Raw genomic sequence first — 18,671 nt, 5'->3', positions numbered from 1 at the left:
AGAATTGTCTTACCGACGTGACGTCTACGTGCTGTGTTACCGGAGCCGAGAATGGACTAATCACCGAGTTCCCAGAGTTCTGACTCGTAGCCAAAAACATTGGAACTGAAAACAGTTATATTCTGGGAGGACTGAGTCCCATCCCCAGCTAAAGTATTTTGTTTCCTTCACCATCAGTTAGTATCATTACCTACCGTGAATTACACAAGTTTTGCACAGATATGAAATTTTAAACTTGGCAAAGTCCTCCTTGACCTCTAACCCCCATCTCAGACCTTGCGTCACGCACTCCGGAGCGTCATTCCATGCAGGTGCCGTCCTCAGTTCTTGGTTTTCACCGATGCAGAACCTCTCTCTCTAGTTGACAACACTCGTCACCCAACGTCGAGTTGTTCCCCAAACCGAACAGTAATTAGTGTGATTTTAAAAAACGTTCCGGCATCTTTACTTGACACTGGGCGTGTCCGCTCTGTGCTTCTGCTCATGAGATCAGACGGTAGAGGCGCCTTCGTTCTCCCACTCACCCCGAGGGAACTGGGGGGCGTCTGGGCCCCGCCCACTCCGTCTTCAGGGAGGCAAGTGTCTGAGATCCTCAGTGACGCTTTTCACGGGGCTTGCCCCTCAGCCCTTCTGGCAAACTTTTCGGATCCTTTCGAAGAGTTTCCTGCCTCCTTCTATTACATGTGTAAGAGGCCGAGACGTGGTGATTAAGACCATCCATGTATGCTTGCCCTACCTGGAAAACCTTCACTGACATCATCAGGGACGCCTCTCTAAAAAACGAGCCTTAGCAGGGAGGGCAAACAGAGAACGTGCAGGGGCCACATAGGAGGAAGCCAGCATAGGGGTGGGGCTTCCCCGACAGGCGGTCACAGCTCAGGTGACACGGTCTGACCTTCGGTATAACGGAGTCTGTGTCACAAGAAACTCGCCATAACCATATTGTTGCATCACAAGCTTTACGTGGGCGTTTCCGACAGCTGCTCACCATCCCCCGCCCCACCCCACCCCACCCCCCACATGGAAGTCACAGCCATTGGGAGCGTCTGCTTATTCATGGGGCATGCAGGATGCCCGTGTCTCTGACTGTTTCTGTCCTTACCCTCAGAAGGGAGACGTGGCTCGTTAGAATTACACACTAAAGAAGTAGTTTGAGCTATCGGGTCAGTGTAAACCCTCTCAACACTGTATTTGCAAATGCCAGCATGCTGTTAAACCAGTGACTGGAACCACCTCAGTCCCACATAGATAATGACACCGTGCATAACTGTTCACGATTTGAAAAACTGGAAACAGCCTACATGTCGCATTGTGGGAGATACTACTAAACGCTGGTAGATTCTCTACTGTGAACGTCTCTGGAACAAGGAAGCAGAATAAAACAGGCCGGAAGGTGACCTGCCTCAGGCCTCTCATTCCCAGACGCCTCCGTCGCGACCTTCTGCACACGCAGACGTCGTCCTTTCGTTCCTGGGGGCCGCCTGAGTTTTGGCGAATGAGAAGGCAGCTGGGATCCGCTGAGGGGCCCAGGGTGCTTTCCCTGCGCAGATGGACACTCGAGTCTGCGCCTCTCCCTGGCACACGGCGAGGACGTAGCCTCGCTCATTTTTTCTCGACGGAAAAAGCCTTCTTCCTGGGCCAGCGGCTCCAAGGCCAGGCGGCCGGCGCTGGCACACGCTGGGTTTCCCGGACGGAACCCGGGCTCTGGGGCTGCCTCCACGTGACAGGGGCACAGTCCCCCTTCAGGGCCCTCCCCAAAGTCACCCCACGAGCAAACGCTGGTGCTGGGAGGATGGGAATCACCCCAGACAGCGAGGGAAGGACAGGCCCAAGCTTCCCGAGCCCCGAAGCGTGAGTCTTTGCACCAGCCCGGGGAGGGCCAGGGGTACGCACTGTAAATAATGAACGGATAACAGCTTGTCTCTCACCCAGAGCTGTCCTCAGAGATGGGAAAGCTGTCCGTGCGATGATTAACGGATAAACCCGCCAGTTAACCCGCAGTTTGGAGGCCGCCCGGCAACCCTAAGGCGTCTCTCTAGCAACGCGTCCCTCCCGTCCAAGGCACCGACGGGCTTTGTCCACGGGCTACATCGCTAGCGCCCCGCCTGGACTTCCGTGGGAGGGCAGCAGAACTGGGTCTGCGATCTAGCAAAGTGCAGTTTTTAAAAAAGCCTTTCAAACCAAGTCATCTTAGCCACGAGGCCGGCACTGACCCAGGGGCCTGCCCGGCCGGCCGTGGCTCTCAGCGTCTAGGATTGCCCGCCCTCCCCAGCGGAACCCGCGGCCCCGGGAAGAAAAGGAGCAGCGTCCATGCATGGCAGCTGAGCCGTGCAGATAGATACCCATCGGGTGCACTCGGGAGCCCAGCGAGGCCTGGAGCCCTTTCTTCTCCTCTCTCCCAGCGCCAAGGCGGCCAGAGAGTCAAAGGCACGGGCGACCAGGTTCAGAGCCTTCCCTCCTCTCAGCCCCTGGGTGTGGCCACCAGGCAGGGAAGAGTCTTCAGGAGGGTGTGTCTGCTTCATCCCCCGAGACCCTGTGTCAGTGGAGCTTAGAAGTTCACCTTCTCAAATGACCTCATTCCTGGAAACGTTCGAGGCTTTCGCTCCCTACACAGCCCTTCCGTAGGTTCCCATTTCATTTTATTTTTTAAAATATGTTTTAATTGATTTCAGAGAGGAAGGGAGAGGGAGATAGAAACATCCATGATGAGAGAGAGTCATGGACCAGCTGCCTCCTGCACGCCCCCTACTGGGGATCGAGCCCGCAACCCGGGCCTGTGCCCTGACCGGGAATCAAACCGTGACCTCCTGGTTCATAGGTTGAGGCTCTACCACTGAGCCACACCAGCCGGGCCTATGTTGTTATCTTACTCGAGGGAGGCCTCAGGGATTGGATCGTGGGGAAGCGGTGCCCGGAAGGATGGGGAGAAGCCCCGGGGGTAGACGAGGGGAAAAGCGATCCAGGTGAAAGACACAGAGACGCCGATGCCTGAGATGCTCTCTGCTCTCTGTCTGTTCGAGGAAGAGCAGAGGAGCCAGCAGGACGGGAGCCAAGTGGCCAGTGGGACACGGGAAGGAGAGAAGGTCCCAGAATCAGGGGCGGGGACCGGGCAGATGCCGGGGACGTGCGGAACCTTGACTTTTACTCAGCTTTGAAATCGGTGCACGGCTTGCACTCAGCAGAAGGCCGGCATGTCCTCGACAAACGGGCATTTTATTTTGGCCCTGACTCCGAATGTGGACTTCCCCGCCGTTGGGACGGGTCTGCCCTGAGTTTCCCAGAGGAGGAGGGAAACAAAGGCCCAGCAGCCCCCCGCTCTGGAGAAGGTTCAAGTGAACTTGGGAGATTTCCTCGGCGTCCAAAAGCCAGTTAAGCAGCCCGGCCTGCTGGTCGGCCGCTCAGCGGTTGGGTGTCCACTCAGGCACCAAGAGGTCTCTGGTTGGATTCCCAGTTGGGGCCCATGCCCATGTTGTGGGCTCGACCCCCAGCAGGGGGCGTGCAGGAGGCAGCCCATCAATACTGATGTTTCTCCTTGATGTTTCTGTCTCACCCTCTCCCTTCCCCTCTCTCGAAAATACATAAAAACATATTTTTAAAAAACAGTTAAGCCGAGAACACAGAAGTATTTCTAAAAACAGCAGTACAGTGGGAAGAGACTGTCAGTTGAGCAGATGGGGGCGGAGGGGAAAGGCATCAACTCAGATTTATCTCCCAGCTCACAACTCCCGGGAGCATTCCAACGTGAGAGCAGCTGGCCCTTTGCTCGTAAGCCCTGGTCCTTTGCTCATCCCCCAGGAGCGGGAGTGGGTGACGCTGCCGTGGCAGTCTGTCTGTCTGTCTGTCAGTGGTTGACTTTACGGGAGAAAATCCTTTGTAGAAAACAGGCTCTAGTCTAGGTGTTCATGGGATTTCTCCGTGACACCTGCTCCTCCACGGGTAACGAAGTTCCTAGATGCTGGAAGCCAGTGGTGTCGCCTCTTCCCTCTCATTTCCACGACTGTGCATTACCGACGTGACTCTCATTACCTGAGTCTGAGTAAGTGGCATTGAACCAAACAGTCAAATATTAAAATCTTCAGCCCGGCTGGCGTGTCTCAGTGATTGAGCATCGACCTATGAACCAGGAGGTCACAGGTTGTGTGGGCCGAGGGCTCGACCCCCAGTGTGGGGCGTGCAGGCGGCAGCCAATCAACGATTCTCATCATTGATGTTTCTCTCTCCCTTCCTCTCTAAAATAAAAAATATATATATTTTTTAATTTGAAGTCTTTTTGTAAGAAGAAATGTTTTTAAATAACATAATGGTGATCTAAAAAACAAAACAAAACACAGCTGCCTTAAATTTCGGATGGTTAAGTTATTCTGGAATCCTTCTGAAGTTTGAGACCGTCTCCTGCGAACCTGACTTAAGTTTCAGGCAACAAGGAAGTCCTGGAGTTTGGGAGGGGTTATCTTTTGTCCATCACGCTCCTTTGTGGGGTGCCGTGCTGACAGAGGACCGCGGAGAGGCCGTATTCTGTGGCCGAGAGGAGGGCTCGCCATTACCCGGTGGGGATTTGGTTCCAGTAATTGCATCAAATTGGACCGCCTGCCCTGTCGCAGGTACAGCATCCATATCGCTCATTAAGCCCTATGCCTGCCCGCCTCCCCTCCCAGCAGCCGAGGCACGGGCAGAATACATTTTCCTCCAAAGTGTTTGTTTTCATTGTTGCCCTTTAAAAATAATGAGCTCATTCTATTCCCTGGCAAGGAACGTTACCCTAGACCGCTTTGAAATCGTATATCTTTTGTCCAGCCCGTTTCGGCCGTGGTTCCATAGCTTTGTGAGCCGGGGAACCCAACCCGGCCACGCCGAAAGCGCCCGTCCGAGCCGCCGCAGACTCCATGCCGAGACTCACCGGGCCTACTTGACCTTTACATTGTCAGCCGGCCGGGTAGAAGGCAGGCAGGTTTCAGGTGACCCTATCCTGTGACCAGAGATCAGAGGTCAGCGGCTCCTAAAGGCGCGGCCCTCACCGTGGCCCATTCATCGCCCTCATTATGGAACTGACGGGCCGACAAATGAACCCAGCCCGGGGCTACGACCGTTCCCAGCCCCCCACCTCCCGGGCCTACACCCCAGCGGAGGGCCAAGCGCTCTCACGTATTAAGTGGCTCCACGAGCCTGGCGGGGCCCTGGCGCGGGGGGCGGGGCGGGGAGGACTCCGGAGGCCTGTGCCGTGGGCCGGATCCTTTGTGAGAGCCAACCTCGGGCTGGCCTTCGCCGAAATGGAGGTGCTGTCGGGAATTAGCTGCCACGTGATGTGAAACATCCTCACCTTCCACCATCGGAATCGCTGTGCGGGACAGGATGCCCAGACTCACACCAGCCAGGGCAGTTTATGGTCGTAAAAGATGAACGTGTATCTCTTATTCCTATAGACTCTAGTACAGTGGTTCTCAGCCTTCCTGATGCTGCGACCCTTTACTTCAATGCAGTTCCTCATGTTGTGGTGACCCCCAATTTCATTGTTACAAATTGAACATAATGAAAGCATAGTGATTCATCACAACAACAATATGTAATTATATGTGTGGTTTCCGATGGTCTTAGGCGACCCCTGTGAAAGGGTCGTTCGACTCCCAAAGGGGTCGCGACCCACAGGTTGAGAACCGCTGCTCTAGATGCTTATGTAAGAAAACGTGTAATCCATTGTTGGCCGTAATCATAGTCTTTGTAGAAATGCGAAGGGAAATAAAAAGCTTTCCTGTTTTCCCCGACGTGGTTTGGAATCTCCTGAAGATCTAACTTGGCCAGAGGAGCTACGTCTGCAGGGACAGGGCCCATTTGAGACCAAAAGGGACTCCCCGGAAATGAGGGGGGGGTTCGGGGGGAAGGCAGCCATTCAGATGCCCAGGGTCTGGCCCTGCCCTCTCTCCCACTTCCCAGGGATTGACCGTGGGGGAGGCAGCCCTCACCCCGAACGGGGATCCGATACCTCCCTCCCGTCTCTCTCGGGTTATGGTGAGAACCGGATGAACCTGTGTCGTGTGCTGAGACCCTTGGAGGCGTTTAAACAGCGCACAGAATGTCGTCGTCCTTCTCATCAAACGTTGCTCTCTTCCTTCCCTGAGAGAATTCCCTCTTAGGGGTTCATTCCCCTTGTCTCCTCGGCGGCCCGCGCTTGTCATCGTTCTCCATCAAGGTCTAGTTTCTTTGTACTTTTTTTTTAAGCTTGCTCCCCCCCCACCCCCCCCCTCCGACGAATCTTGTAGCGGGACCCATTGCCCCTGACACCTCCTTCCTGGCCGCCTCGAGAGTGATGGCGGTGTTACCTGTCCCTTATTTGCGGCAGCATTTAGGGCCGGGGAGGAAGACCGTACGTGTTTTCTTAAAATCGATGGCCAGCGCATTACTATAAAACCTATCGATTAGGAAGCACGGAGCCCGGCGGTCACCCCGTCTGTGAAGTGATGCAAGGAGGGAGGGAGTTTCTCCCTTGACCTCTGCATTAACCTCGTATCGACGGCTTGCATACCCCTAATTAACACACACTTCAGCTAACGTGGTTAATCCCAGCAGGGCGGCCAGTGTCCACTAATGTAGCCGCGGCCCTGGCCAGCCGGATCTAAGTGTGGCCCCGGGGGAGATCCGAGGGCGGCGGCCCCCGGGAGTGACACCTGTGTGGGGGAGGGGACCCTCCGGGCAGTCTGCACAGGGGCCACCCACAGGACACCTGTCAACCGTTTCCCGTTGCATCACTAGGCCAACCCTTCAGGGAGGACCATTCCTAAGCAGCGTGAGTTTGCAGTGTGGGGGCGGGGGGCGACTTACCAAGTTCTTTGAATGGAAAGAGCATGAGTCTATATTATTTTTCCTTTGCTTAAGGAAAGGAACAGGGCTCCAGAGTAGATTCACGTTTATTCGCTAACCGGAAGCATTAGAAAGAAGGTTTTCCTTTAAGATGGGAGGTGAGAGGACAAGGTTGAAAGGGGGACCTATGACTTGCGTGATGTTTAGCCGGGTTTGGAATGATCTGCTCTCCTCGGGAACCCTGGGCACAGTGCATCCCTCTCTCTAGAAAGGTCCTCTCGTCCTGCCAATCACACTGGCTTATTGTCACGTGAAGGTCCGTGTGGAAGACACCGGCACGCTCTCGTTTCCCGGGTAATTTGTCCCAAGTAGGAACGTTATTTGAGCCCAAAGCCTAAGCCAGTGTTCCACGCTTTCACACCCAGACGAGCTCGGCCCACGCTGCACTCTGTCAGCATTCTGGTTTGGCAAGGGGACCGTCCGCATCCACTCGGCGGGCGGGGCGGGAAGTCTCCACGCGTGGGGGAGCATGGCCCGCCCATCACAGCCCGTGGGCTGGGGAGGCATGTGCACCCGGCCTCCGCAGACCTGTGCAGCAGGCTGTGGGATCTCTCGCACTTTCTCCAGGCGAGGGGCAGAAACCATGGGCAGGTGAGAAAGCACCCCTATCGACTGTCCGCAAACCTCCTGATAGTCTAGGTGGGTCAGCCCTCATCACCGCCGGCTGGTCTGCCAACTGGGTTACTGTGTGCGCCGACCATTTTCCCGCTGCGGGAGGAGGTGCTCCATTTGGAGTAACTTCCTACTGAGCATCCCTCTCTGATTGAGCGTCATTGCACATCCCTCTCTGGTTCCCAGGCAGCGAAGAAAGCGCCGTTTAAACAGCTCTGCAGAGCTCCTCTGTAATTAGTCTCGGCTCCCCTCGAGTATTAATTTCCTCCCATCGCTTTCATGTGACTTAGAGACCGTCTCTGGCCCTGGGGAGAGGCGCCCTGGGGACCGCGGCGGCGAGTGGCACCGTCTCCCACACCCACTCCCGCAAAGGCGTCTGCAGAACGCACCCTCTGTCCCCGGTGCCGTGCGGGGCTTATCGGTGCAAACAGTTTAATATTTATGCTAAGAGGATTGTCCGACGCAGCTTCTGTTGCTTTAATTCTTGCTTTAAATAAATAATGAGAACATTTACACACGCGACTCTTCTCGGGGCCCCGGGGTCAGCTAATCTTATTATTTATGAAGTGATGTGCTACATAATAGTACTTAGCGCGTGTTAACAGACGCCATTATCAGCCGGCGCGGCGCGCGGGAGATGTATGGGCGGCTGAGTGTCATGTGCGGCGATGGAGTGCCCGCGATGCCGCCCCGCCGTTAAGCACACGGGAGAGTAGGTGTTCAGCGGAAGCATGTGTTCCTGGGGGGGACCCCCTCCCCATTGATAATGCCCCAGAGAAGGAGGCGTCTCGGAGTCAGGAACCTTCCCTCCTATCAGCCTTGGAAATAGGTCCGTTCCTCGATCTCTTCGTGGTCAGTCCCGCGCAGAAGACAGATGGTGGCCTGGCCACTTCTGAATTGGTTTAGAGGGCATGGGGTGGGGGGGAAGAACTCCTAGAGCAGGCGGTCCCCAACTTGCGATGGCTTGACCTCTGATTTTTATTTTTTTTAAGATGGTACGAAAGCGATGCGTATGAAAATCACTGCAGGAGCTAGTCAGCACTTGGTGATGCCGTAGGCCAGGGGTCCTCAGACTACGGCCCGCGGGCCACATGCAAATACAAATGTTGTATTTGTTCCCGTTTTGTTTTTTTACTTCAAAATAAGATATGTGCAGTGTGCATAGGAATTTGTTCATAGTTGTTTTTTTTTAAAACTATAGTCCGGCCCTCCAACGGTCTGAGGGACAGTGAACTGGCCCCCTGTTTAACAAGTTTGAGGGCCCCTGCAGTAGGCTTTGTGTTGGAGGACCCTGCCCAGCTGGGGGCTCATGGCCGTGTTCTGAGCTAAGGTGGGCCAGGCTGAGCTAGGGCGTTCGGTAGGTTAGGTGGATCCCATGCATTTCCACTTACAATGTTGTCGATCATGATGGTTTTGACGGGACGTCGGCCCCTCCTAAGTCGGGGAGCACCCGTGTTTCTTTTCTGGGCACCCGCTGTCACCGCCATGTGGCCCGAAAGTATAAATTGTTTATTCTTGTTGTTGTTAATCCTCCCTGAGGATATTTTTCCATTGAGTTTTAGACAGAGTGGAAGGGAGGGAAGAAGAGAGAGAGAGAGAGAGGGAGGGAGGGGGGGAGATGAGAAAGACACATCGATTAGTTGCCTCCCACACGAGCCCCGACCAAGGCCGGAGATTGAGCCTGCAACCGACGTACATGCCCTTGACCGGAATGGGACCCGGGGCCCTTCAGTCTGCAGGCCGATGCTCTACCCACTGAGCCGCACCAGCCAGGGTGCAATTGTTCCTTCTTGATTGCAGTTTGCGTTTCCTTCTCTCTGGTCCTCTGTTCTCTCCCAGATGAACAAAGCTAAAGCCACACGGGTCTGGGCCAGACCCACGTCACATCCGCGGGCCCGCTGCCCCCCAGGGTGCGGGGTGGCCGCCGCCCCGACTCCTGCCTCCGACGCTAATTAATTTCCCGACCACCGATGAATAATCCACTTCATAAGAACCGTGATTTAAGGGTCCTCCTTGGGGAGTAGCTGCTGCTCGCCTCTTAATTTAATTTGGTGGCGGTTCCCCATGTCCTCATCAGCAGAAATGAATATTAACCTCTATTTGCATAGCTCCCCATAAGCCCGGCTCTCCTGGGCGGGCCTCCTCGGCGCACGGGGCGGGCGGGACCCCCCGAGTCAGTCCCGGCCTGGCCTATTGTGTAATCTGCCCTCGGACGTTTCCAGGCAGTAAATTCAATTTAATCTCCCCCCCCCCCCAAGTAATCTGGTAACACATCGAAATCCCAAACATTCAAATCTGATAATCGCTTAATCACACAGGTCCCATCACAGCGGAGCCCGTGGAGAACGAAGTCACCAGCTCGAAAGCAGAGTAACTGCTTTTCCCTGGCGACTGGCTTCTCTGGAGCCGCTGGAGAATCATCGAAATCTGGGAATTGGGGGGGGGGGGGGGGGAAGGGAAGTTCCAGCACCGTAAGGAAGGACCCTCCCTTCGCACAGCCACCTGCTTCCTGCCTCGCACGCACGGGGAGGACGGCCTCCGGGGCGTTTGGCCGCGTCGCCCCCTGTGGTCCTGGGGGGTCGGTGCTTGGCGCTGCCTCCCGCGGATGAACTGCTGTTCTCCCTCTTCCAGGTGCCAGTCCCGGATCGCGCGCACCTTACCCGCCGACCAGAAGCCAGAGTGCCGGCCCTACTGGGAGAAGGAGGATCCCGCCATGCCCCTGCCCTTCGACCTCACGGACGTCGTCTCGGAACTCAGAGGCCTGCTCCTGGAGCCCACACCCTAGGCGGCGTGTGTGTCTCAGGGGAGGAGGGAAAGGCCGTTCTTGGCTCCTCTCCGCCATCCCCGCCACCGGCAGTGTGGGTAGGCACGGCCTTTAGATGGTAGAACCCGGGTCCCAGCTAGAAACGGCTGGGCAGTGGGGCCCTGGGATGTCCAGTGTTTTGAAGATGGCCCAGTGTGATCACCCGATTTGATATTAAATAGGACCTGCCCCCCCCCCCCCACGATTGTCCCCACTTGGATTTTTAAAGTGAGCCGTCCAGCTCCAAGGCCAAGGGAGCGACCAGGGTGAGCCAGCCTGTGCCAAGTCCCAGCCTCCCTCCTTCCTAAGCCTCCACAGAGCAGCAAGGGCAGTGACCAGCGCCGCCCGGGGGACCACAGAGCTTAGGGACGCCCCTCCCCGTTCCTCACCGCACCGCTCAGAGGCTGCGGGGTCCAGTGTGGCAGCCGCCAGCCATGCGTGGCTCCTTACATTTAAATCGTTCCTTGGGGGTGGGAGCCATGTGGCGGGTGGTGAGTGGCCACGTGTGGCTGCCGACTGCTGCCCTGGCCAGCGCCCAATCTTTTCCAATCTTTTCTCTGCCCCCCCCCCCCCACTTTGCACATAATGACAGGTGGGGTTGATGGCATTGGAGCCTCAGAGAGACCAGGTTGAAACCTGGGCCCCGATCACAACTCCCTCCACGTTGCTGGGCCTCAGTTTCCTCATCTGTGTAATGGGCACACGGAAGGCACCCGCCCCCAAGGGGGAGTTATTTCGCCACAGACGTCTCGGAACACTTTCTGACATGTCGTTAAATACCCCATTCAAAGTATTAGAGCCGTTATGTAGCAGGGAGCGGGCCCCGTGGAGATGTGTGCCCCTCCCGTCCTCACTCCTTGCACCAGGTTTGTCTGGTGATGCCGAGACCTGTCTGCTGCCTTTGGTGAACCCCAGACATGGTGAGACGAGCTCGCCCCTCCCCCGGCCCGTCATTCTCTCGGAACCGTGTGCAGGATCGGAAGGCGAGGAACGCTTAACCCAGTGGTTCTCACCTTGGCTGCACATCAGAATCACCTGGGAATCTTTTTAAAATCCTGACTTCTGGGCCTCATCCTCCGGAAATTCTGTTTCTTTGTTACTATGATGAGGCCCAGAAATCAGGATTTTATGTGCAGCCAAGGTTGAGAACCACTGGCTTAGCCCATCAGAGGCGCACCAGGCCCAGCCTCCCTGCCATCAGAGCCTCGTCGCTGGTTCAACGCATGCGTTCATTCCCGGGCGCTCACCTCCACAGAAAGGTCACGCCAGGCAAAGCGGCCAGGGTTTCCTCTCCGGAGACTGGGTGTCTCCGACCTCGGGGGAACCCCAGACGTCCTTGAGCCTCCCTGTCCTCATCCGTTAGGGGAGCAGGAAGCCTGGTCCCTGGGACCCCCTCCACTCCCCAAGCCCTGCCTCGGGGTTTGCAGGGCCTGGCACAGAGGGGTTTTATGTAGCCACACGCCCGCCCCCCTCCCTGGGCTGGTTCTCTGTTCTCTTTCACCAGGGCCGATATTTGAACACTCGGGAGATTTCCTGTAAAATAAAAGCGTGTGCTGTCTCTTTAGGGTCCGGAAGATCTGGCAGCCCGGGCGTGGCAGCGAGCTGGGTGTCTTCTGGCTCCGCGGGGGGCATGAGCCCCCCAGGTGCCCCGCGGCTCCCTGGCCTCATGCATTGTAAACCTGAGTTGCTCCTCCCCTCACGCCACTGCTCCCACACCTGCTTGCTTGCACCCCTGTAGGAGAAATAAATGTCGAGTGCTTACCCCAACACACGTGTATTGCTATCATGCCGTCTTCCTGGACTGCTTGTGTCAATATGTTGTGTAAAAATGTCAGCGGGAGGAGGGAAGGGACCAAGGAAGGTTCCAGGATGCCCTCCTGTGCGCAGGTGGGTGGGCCTGCGTCCTTGGCCGGGGTGGGCCCAGGTGCAGGTCCTTCGCCAAGTCCCGTGGGCGGGCCAGGTGATGGCGGCCAGGGCTGGAGCCACTGCCGGCGGTGAGGCCGGAAGGTGAGTCACATTTCCTCAGCGGTGGCTGTGGGCTGTCGGTAAGCGTGATGCTCTCCCGGGGGTTCAGGTGCAGAGGAGGAGGGGCAAGAGGCATCAGAGGGGGCTGCTGGGGTGGGGGGGGGACAGGAAGCCTGGTCCCCGGGACCCCCTCCACTCACCATCCCCGCTCTCTAGAGAGAGTGCTCTGAAGACAGCCCTCGCTTCCTCTCCCCCCCCACATAGCTCAGTAAGGGGGAGCCCTGGGCACCCACAGACAGGTCCCTGCCTTCCAGGGCTCCTCTCTGCCCGCCCCCAGCCAGGTGTGGGGGTGGGGGCGTATGTAGCCACCGGAACAGGAGTTCACCCTGTTGTGGGCACAGACAATAGGCCAGCAAGTGAGTAAGGTGTGGTAGGAGCCAGGGAGGGACCCCCTGGGTGAGAGGACGGAAAAGGTAGAAGGGTCCGAGACGGGGAACAGCTGGGCGGGCCGCTGTGCCAAAGCAGAGGAACAGGAGGGCAGTGGGGGTGGTACAGGGGGAGAGGCCGGACCAGCATGTGGGTTTGGTTCCCTGCGGGGGGGTGGGGGGGGCGCTGAGCTATTCCTGTGCTTGCCGGTCATCGCTCTGGCTACCACCTGACTCCCAGGGTCTCAGACAGCAGGTGGCCCAGGGCAAAGACACGGCTTTGTCACAGGAGTGCCCTCATCCCCGAGGGAGATCCTGAGATGGGGACGGTGTCCCGGGAACCCCCCGAGTGCAAGACGGGGTGCCTTCCTCTGGGCAGCCCCTGCACCCCGGCTGCCACACCCACCCCATTCTCCCTGCACCCTCCGCCCAGGGGACTTGGCTGGTCACGGCATCCCTGGAAACAATGATTTTATTAAGAAGTTTCTATTCCCTGACTGAATCAAGGGGCACTCGAAATGAGCTTCCATAGGCCCCCTTGAAGGGGCACCCCACATTCCGGAGGAGGTTCTGTGTCTGTGTTTCGGGGGACAGTTTTCAAATGCAGCTTCTCCCCCTGCTCTAGTTCGGGCTGATTTTTACCGCCGGGCAAATTGCATGCACGTGGCCCCCTGCCACGCTGAGTATGTTTATTTTGGAGGCCTGTCAGGGGCAGCCCGGGGAGGACGGGATTTTTATATGAAAAGGCAGCTCTGCAAACAGACCGAGCGGGAGAGGAGCCCGCGGACAAAACGCGGGAAGTGGCCCTGCCTCGGAGCCGGCCGCCCTGGTCACTCGGAGATTACATGGTGGTTTTAATCACGTTTCATTGGGAGCCGTGGGTAGCGCGGTGGTGAAATCAAGGTGACAACCGTACGGGGGAGGGGAGGCCCGGGGTGCTGTAATGAGTGCGGCTGCGGGAAGCAGGCAGCTTCCGGGGGCCGGGTGGGGGCGGGAGAGGCAGGGGGTGGCGGGAATGCCGGGCCACCTGTCTCCGGAGGCAGGTGTCGGTGGCTGCCAGGCAGAGGGTACACCTGGCTCTCTGGCTCGCCTGAGACACCTGGATAGATCCCCGGGGAAGCACGAGAAAGGCCCATTCCTCGGTTCTCTCTTATTTTAAAAAATATATATATTTGTATTGGTTTCAGAGAGGAAGGGAGACGGGGAGAGAGAGATAGAAACATCCATGATGAGAGAGAGTCATTGATCCGCTGCCTCCTGCACGCCCCCCACTGGGGATCGAGCCCACAACCCCAGCATGTGCCCTGACCGGGAATTGAACTGTGACCTCCTGGTTCATAGGTCGATGCTAAACCATGGAGCTATGCTGGCCAGGCCTCTCATTTCTCTCTCATTAACAAGGTAAAGCATGGGGGTCCCCCCGTCCTCCAGCCCCGTGCCCCCTTCTCACACCGCAGTCCTGGTCCCACAGGAGGCACCAAGTCCACGCAGCCATCCCGCCAGGCCCTCCCGGACAGTTAGAGACGGCCCCTCCACGCCCCCCGCTCTGCCACGTCTGCGACCAGCTGCAGAGTCCTGGTTCTGCATGTGACCCCAAGGCTACCCACCCTCTCAAACCTTTGTTTTCTTGTCTACAAAATGGGCATGACAGCCCAGCCGGCATGGCTCAGAGGTTGAGCATCGACCTATGACCCAGGAGATCACAGTTCGATTCCCAGTCAAGGCACATGCCTGGGTTGGGGGCTCCATCCCCAATGGAGGGCATGCAGGAGGCAGCCAACCCATGATTCTCTCTCATCATTGATGTTTCCATCTCTCCCTCTCCCTTCCTCTCTGAAATCAATAATAAACATACTAGAAAAACACACACACACACACACACACACACACACATACACAAAAACACACAACATGGGCGTGATGGCAACATACCTGTCACCCGAGGCTGTGGGAAGAGTGCATGGGTGGATGTGCATAGAACACGCCCCACAGCCCCGGCACATGCAGGCGTCAGGACGCGCTCCGATGGCATCAGCCGGTTTCCTGGGACAATGGGTCCCTGAACTCTCTGGGCTCCGGTCTTTGTTTGGGTCACAGGGAGGATGGTGACGCCCGCCTCATGGGACTGTTACATCTTGTAGGAAGTACCAGAAAAATAGGTTCCCACCCCGTGTTCCCACCCCATTTGCGCCTCGCAGCGTCCCCGTTTGTGTAGGCAGATGGCGGGGACCTTTCCGATCCATGAGCTGCTATGAAAAATGATGCTTTCGTCCCTCCCCCCCCCGTTCCCGTGGCGGGATTAGGTCACCCACCGCAACTTTAGATTTGCTTAAAAAAGAATTCTTGCCATCCCCGCCTAATGGATGATCCGTGCACAGCAATTGTTGATCGACTGCGAATGGCGGCGGCCCGGGGTCAGTCTCTCTCACGGGGAGGGACGCATTCATTAACTCCCAGCACGTGGTCTGGGGTCCTTCCTGATGGCGGGTTCACGACTCGGCTCTCACTCCCTCCTCATCAGTCCTGCGGGGATCGAGGTGAGATAGCTCCACGGCCCACGCGCGCCCGGCTAAATGGATAGCAGCCGATACGGATGCGTGTGCCTGTCTGCACTTGCCTGGAGACAAAATCCATCAACTCTACAGAAGCCACTGACTCCTCACAGCACCAATACAGATGAGTGCGGGGCGCCGGGCGCGGCCCTGGATTTTAATCTGGTAAGTGCAGGGGCTTCCTGCCAAGAGATGGGGAGTGCAGGCTGAGGACGGCGGTGCCCACGGACGGGCACAGAGGGGTCAAGGGCGTTGCACAGCCCGGTTCCGGACCCTGGGTGCTGGGGCCCCGCCGACCCGCTTGGTGAGTGACTGTCCATGGCAACTGCCTCTGCTGTCTCGCGAGGGGTTGAAGATAGAATACAGGCCGTCTTAGCGGTGCCGGTTTTAAAGGCAGCCTGCCTGCCCTTCCCAGCTTCCCAGACAAGGAGAGGGTCTGCGAGCTGGAGGAACCCCCACAGGAACCCTGCCCCCCCCCCCAGCTGTGCAGCCCACCTCTCCCAGGTAGAAACCACATTTGGGGGGATTTGTCTTATTTATTTATTTACTTGTTTTGTTCATCCTCACCTGAGGATACTTTTTCATTGATTTTTAGAGAGAGTGGCAGATAGAGAGAAAGACAGAGAGAAACATCAATGTGAGAGTAACACATCGATGGGTTGCCTCCTGCACATGCTCCAACCAGGGCCTGGGCCAGGGAGGAGCCTGCAACCAAGGTACGTGCCCTTGACCAGAATCAAACCCGGGACCCTTGGTCTGTAGGCCAACGCTCCATCCACTGAGCCAAACCAGTTAGCGCTTGCTTTTTTTAAAAAAAAAAAAAAAATCCTCACCTGAGGATATGTTTATTGATTTTAGAGAGAGAGGGAGGGAGAGGGAGAGAGAGAGAGAGAGAGAGAGAGAGAGAGAGAGAGAGAGAGAGAGAGAAGTATCCATGTGAGAGAGAACACCAGTTGGTTTCCCTCCGTATGTGCCCGACCAGGAATCAAACCCTCGACCTTTTGGTGTCCAGGATGACACTCCAACCACCTGAGCCACACCCGCCAGGAAGGAGGAGGATTGATTTTGTGAAATCAGTTTGATTGGGGAGGGGGAGCAGGGGTGATGGAAGGGTTGGCGTACATGTCATTCACTTCTAATCAGACAAGGCTGGTCCGACAGGGGCGCGGCCCACGGTTCTCCGTGGAGGCCGCCAGGGGCAGCCAGGGGTTGGGGGAGGCAAACACCTCTTGCACAAGAATAGCCTCAAAGAACAACGCCAAGGCCTCTGTCAAGTTCTGCAGACACCATGCACCCTGGGGACCCTACCAGACCTAGCAGAGGTGGGTTCTGCGTTTGATCGAGTCCACCCGGGCCCAGGACACGCGGCCGGAGGGAGGAAGCACACCTTCCTCTGTTTCTTTGCAAAACTGCCGTCCCCACCGAGGACCCTTTCAAACAGGGACTTCCGTCTTCCACAGTTAACCTGCCCACCGCGGAGACCAAAAGGCTGACTCGATTTCCCCAGGCAGCTAACATTCCTCGCTCCTATCTCACCCAACACGGAACCCTGGGCCTCCGGCCACCCTCCTGCCCTCCCTGCCCCCACCCCCAACCCCACCCCCGCCCCCAAATCTTCAGACGGAGATTTCCAGTTGATTATGCCTTGATTAGAGCCGGGAGAGAAGCAAGCCAGGTACATAGGATTCTCATTGTCCTCCCGTCGGCAGCTGCCCACCAGGGTCAGGCGGAGAGGGCTCTCGGGGAACGCGGAACAATCAAGCCCTGTTTACCATGGGCGTTTAGTTTTCTTTTCTCAAAATCAAAACAGAGTTTAGGAGGCAGCGTATTTCATACAAGTCTCTTGATCAATAGAAGGATCTGTCAGAGCCCATTAAAGCCCCCATTAGCCTGAATGCATTCAAAGCTAAGCCCTGGATCGTTGGAGGGCCGCGGCGATTGTTTTTAATATACTGTACATTGATTTGCCCCTGCGCGCGGGGCCACGGGTTTGAAACTAACTGTGTGTGACTGAGCCTCCGTGGCTGTCTCCAGCCCTCGGTGAGCGGCGTGGTTTCGCTCCGACCAGAAATGTCTGTGTATCGTTTTTAAAGAGATGCAGACCCCGGTAGATTTCCCAAGGTTAAGGCTGGATGGGGTTGTAATTTTGGTTTCTTTTCCCGAGCTTTCTCCCATTCCTCTGTGCCCATTAAGTGAGCTGTGCGTGCGCGTGCGTGCAGAATGGGGGCGGCATCCCCGCCACGGAGCTGGAGGGAGAGGCGCTGGGGAAATTTCTCTGAAGGCATGGAGGCCAGAAGCGAAGTGAGTTTGACAGCCATGGGCCAGCAGAGCAACAGGGCAGCAGCAGCCTGGCTGCGTCAGGGCCCCCGCGATGAGCTGAAGGTGAGGAGGCTCACAGAGGCTGCCGTATATCCAACTCTCGGTAGCATGGATGCTTCTGCCGCAGCCGCCAGCATGGATTCTAACCAACACTCACGGATCCCTTCCTAACTACCAGACTCTGTCCCAGGGCACAAGGTCCTTGTCCTGCAAGTCCTGTTCTTAACCAAGACTTCTGGGCTCAGCCCCCTTGCCCTTTTTAAAACAAAGCGTGAGACCAGGAAAGCTCCAAAGAGAAGGTTTTGTCTGTTGTACCCATTTTACAGATGGGGCAACTCAAGCTCAGATGGGAACAATGATGTTAAAGTGAATTATAGACTTCAGATTTCAAGTTTCTGGTATAGATCGAGGTTTGGTAAGAATACACACATTCTCAAACCCACCTTCCAAATAGACCTAAAGCAGTGGTTCTCAACCTTCCTAATGCTGCGACCCTTTAATACAGTTTCTCATGTTGTGGTGACCCCCAATTTCATTGTTACAAATGGAACATAATTAAAGCATAGTGATTAATCACAAAAACAATATGTAATTATATATGTGTTTTCCGATGGTCTTAGGCCAGTGGTCGGCAAACTGCGGCCCCTTGAGTGTGGCTCTTCCACAAAATTCCAGGTGCGGGCGTGCACATACAGTGCAGTTGAAACTTTGTGGCCACACTCAAGGGGCCAAAGAGCCGCATGTGACTCATGAGCCACAGTTTGCCGACCCCTGTCTTAGGTGACCCCTGTGAAAGGATCATTCAACTCCCAAGGGGTCGCAACCCACAGGTTGAGAACCGCTGACCTAAAAGATGTGGAAGAGGAAGACGGTCCTAGGTTGCTTATAAGAATGGCCTACCCCTGCCCATTCCAGCCCAGAAAGGAAAAATTGTGTTCGTCTAGAAAACAGTGTGTGTCGTTAATTCTTTTTCCCCTGGGCCGCCAAGGTCCACAAAAATTTTTGTGGTTTTTGATGACCCGGACAAGCCATTGGAATGTATGGGGCAGGATCTTAAAAGCAAAGAGGCCGAGATTCGTCACTCCACCACTGGCATGTCAAGCAGCAGTAAAATCTAGAGCGGGAGTCAGCAGAGTACAGCCC

The 18,671-nt window shown here is 56.4% G+C and overlaps 1 protein-coding gene across 3 annotated transcripts in view; it reads left to right on the top strand.

The window, feature by feature from the left end:
• The window catches only part of FTO (FTO alpha-ketoglutarate dependent dioxygenase), a 256,938-nt gene extending 244,909 nt beyond the window's left edge, over positions 1 to 12,029 (top strand). For all 3 annotated transcript variants that reach the window (XM_036345957.1, XM_036345955.1, XM_036345956.1), the window contains 2 exons: positions 10,096 to 10,326; positions 11,833 to 12,029. In XM_036345957.1, the coding sequence (XP_036201850.1) occupies positions 10,096 to 10,326; positions 11,833 to 11,901 (300 nt within the window). In that variant the 3' untranslated portion in view covers positions 11,902 to 12,029. The remainder of the gene's footprint in view (positions 1 to 10,095; positions 10,327 to 11,832) is intronic.
• The last annotated feature ends 6,642 nt before the right edge of the window (positions 12,030 to 18,671 follow it).

Source organism: Myotis myotis, unplaced genomic scaffold (assembly GCF_014108235.1).
Source record: "Myotis myotis isolate mMyoMyo1 unplaced genomic scaffold, mMyoMyo1.p scaffold_m19_p_19, whole genome shotgun sequence".
Taxonomy (NCBI): domain Eukaryota; kingdom Metazoa; phylum Chordata; class Mammalia; order Chiroptera; family Vespertilionidae; genus Myotis; species Myotis myotis.
This window is presented reverse-complemented; position numbering and strand designations above follow the sequence as displayed.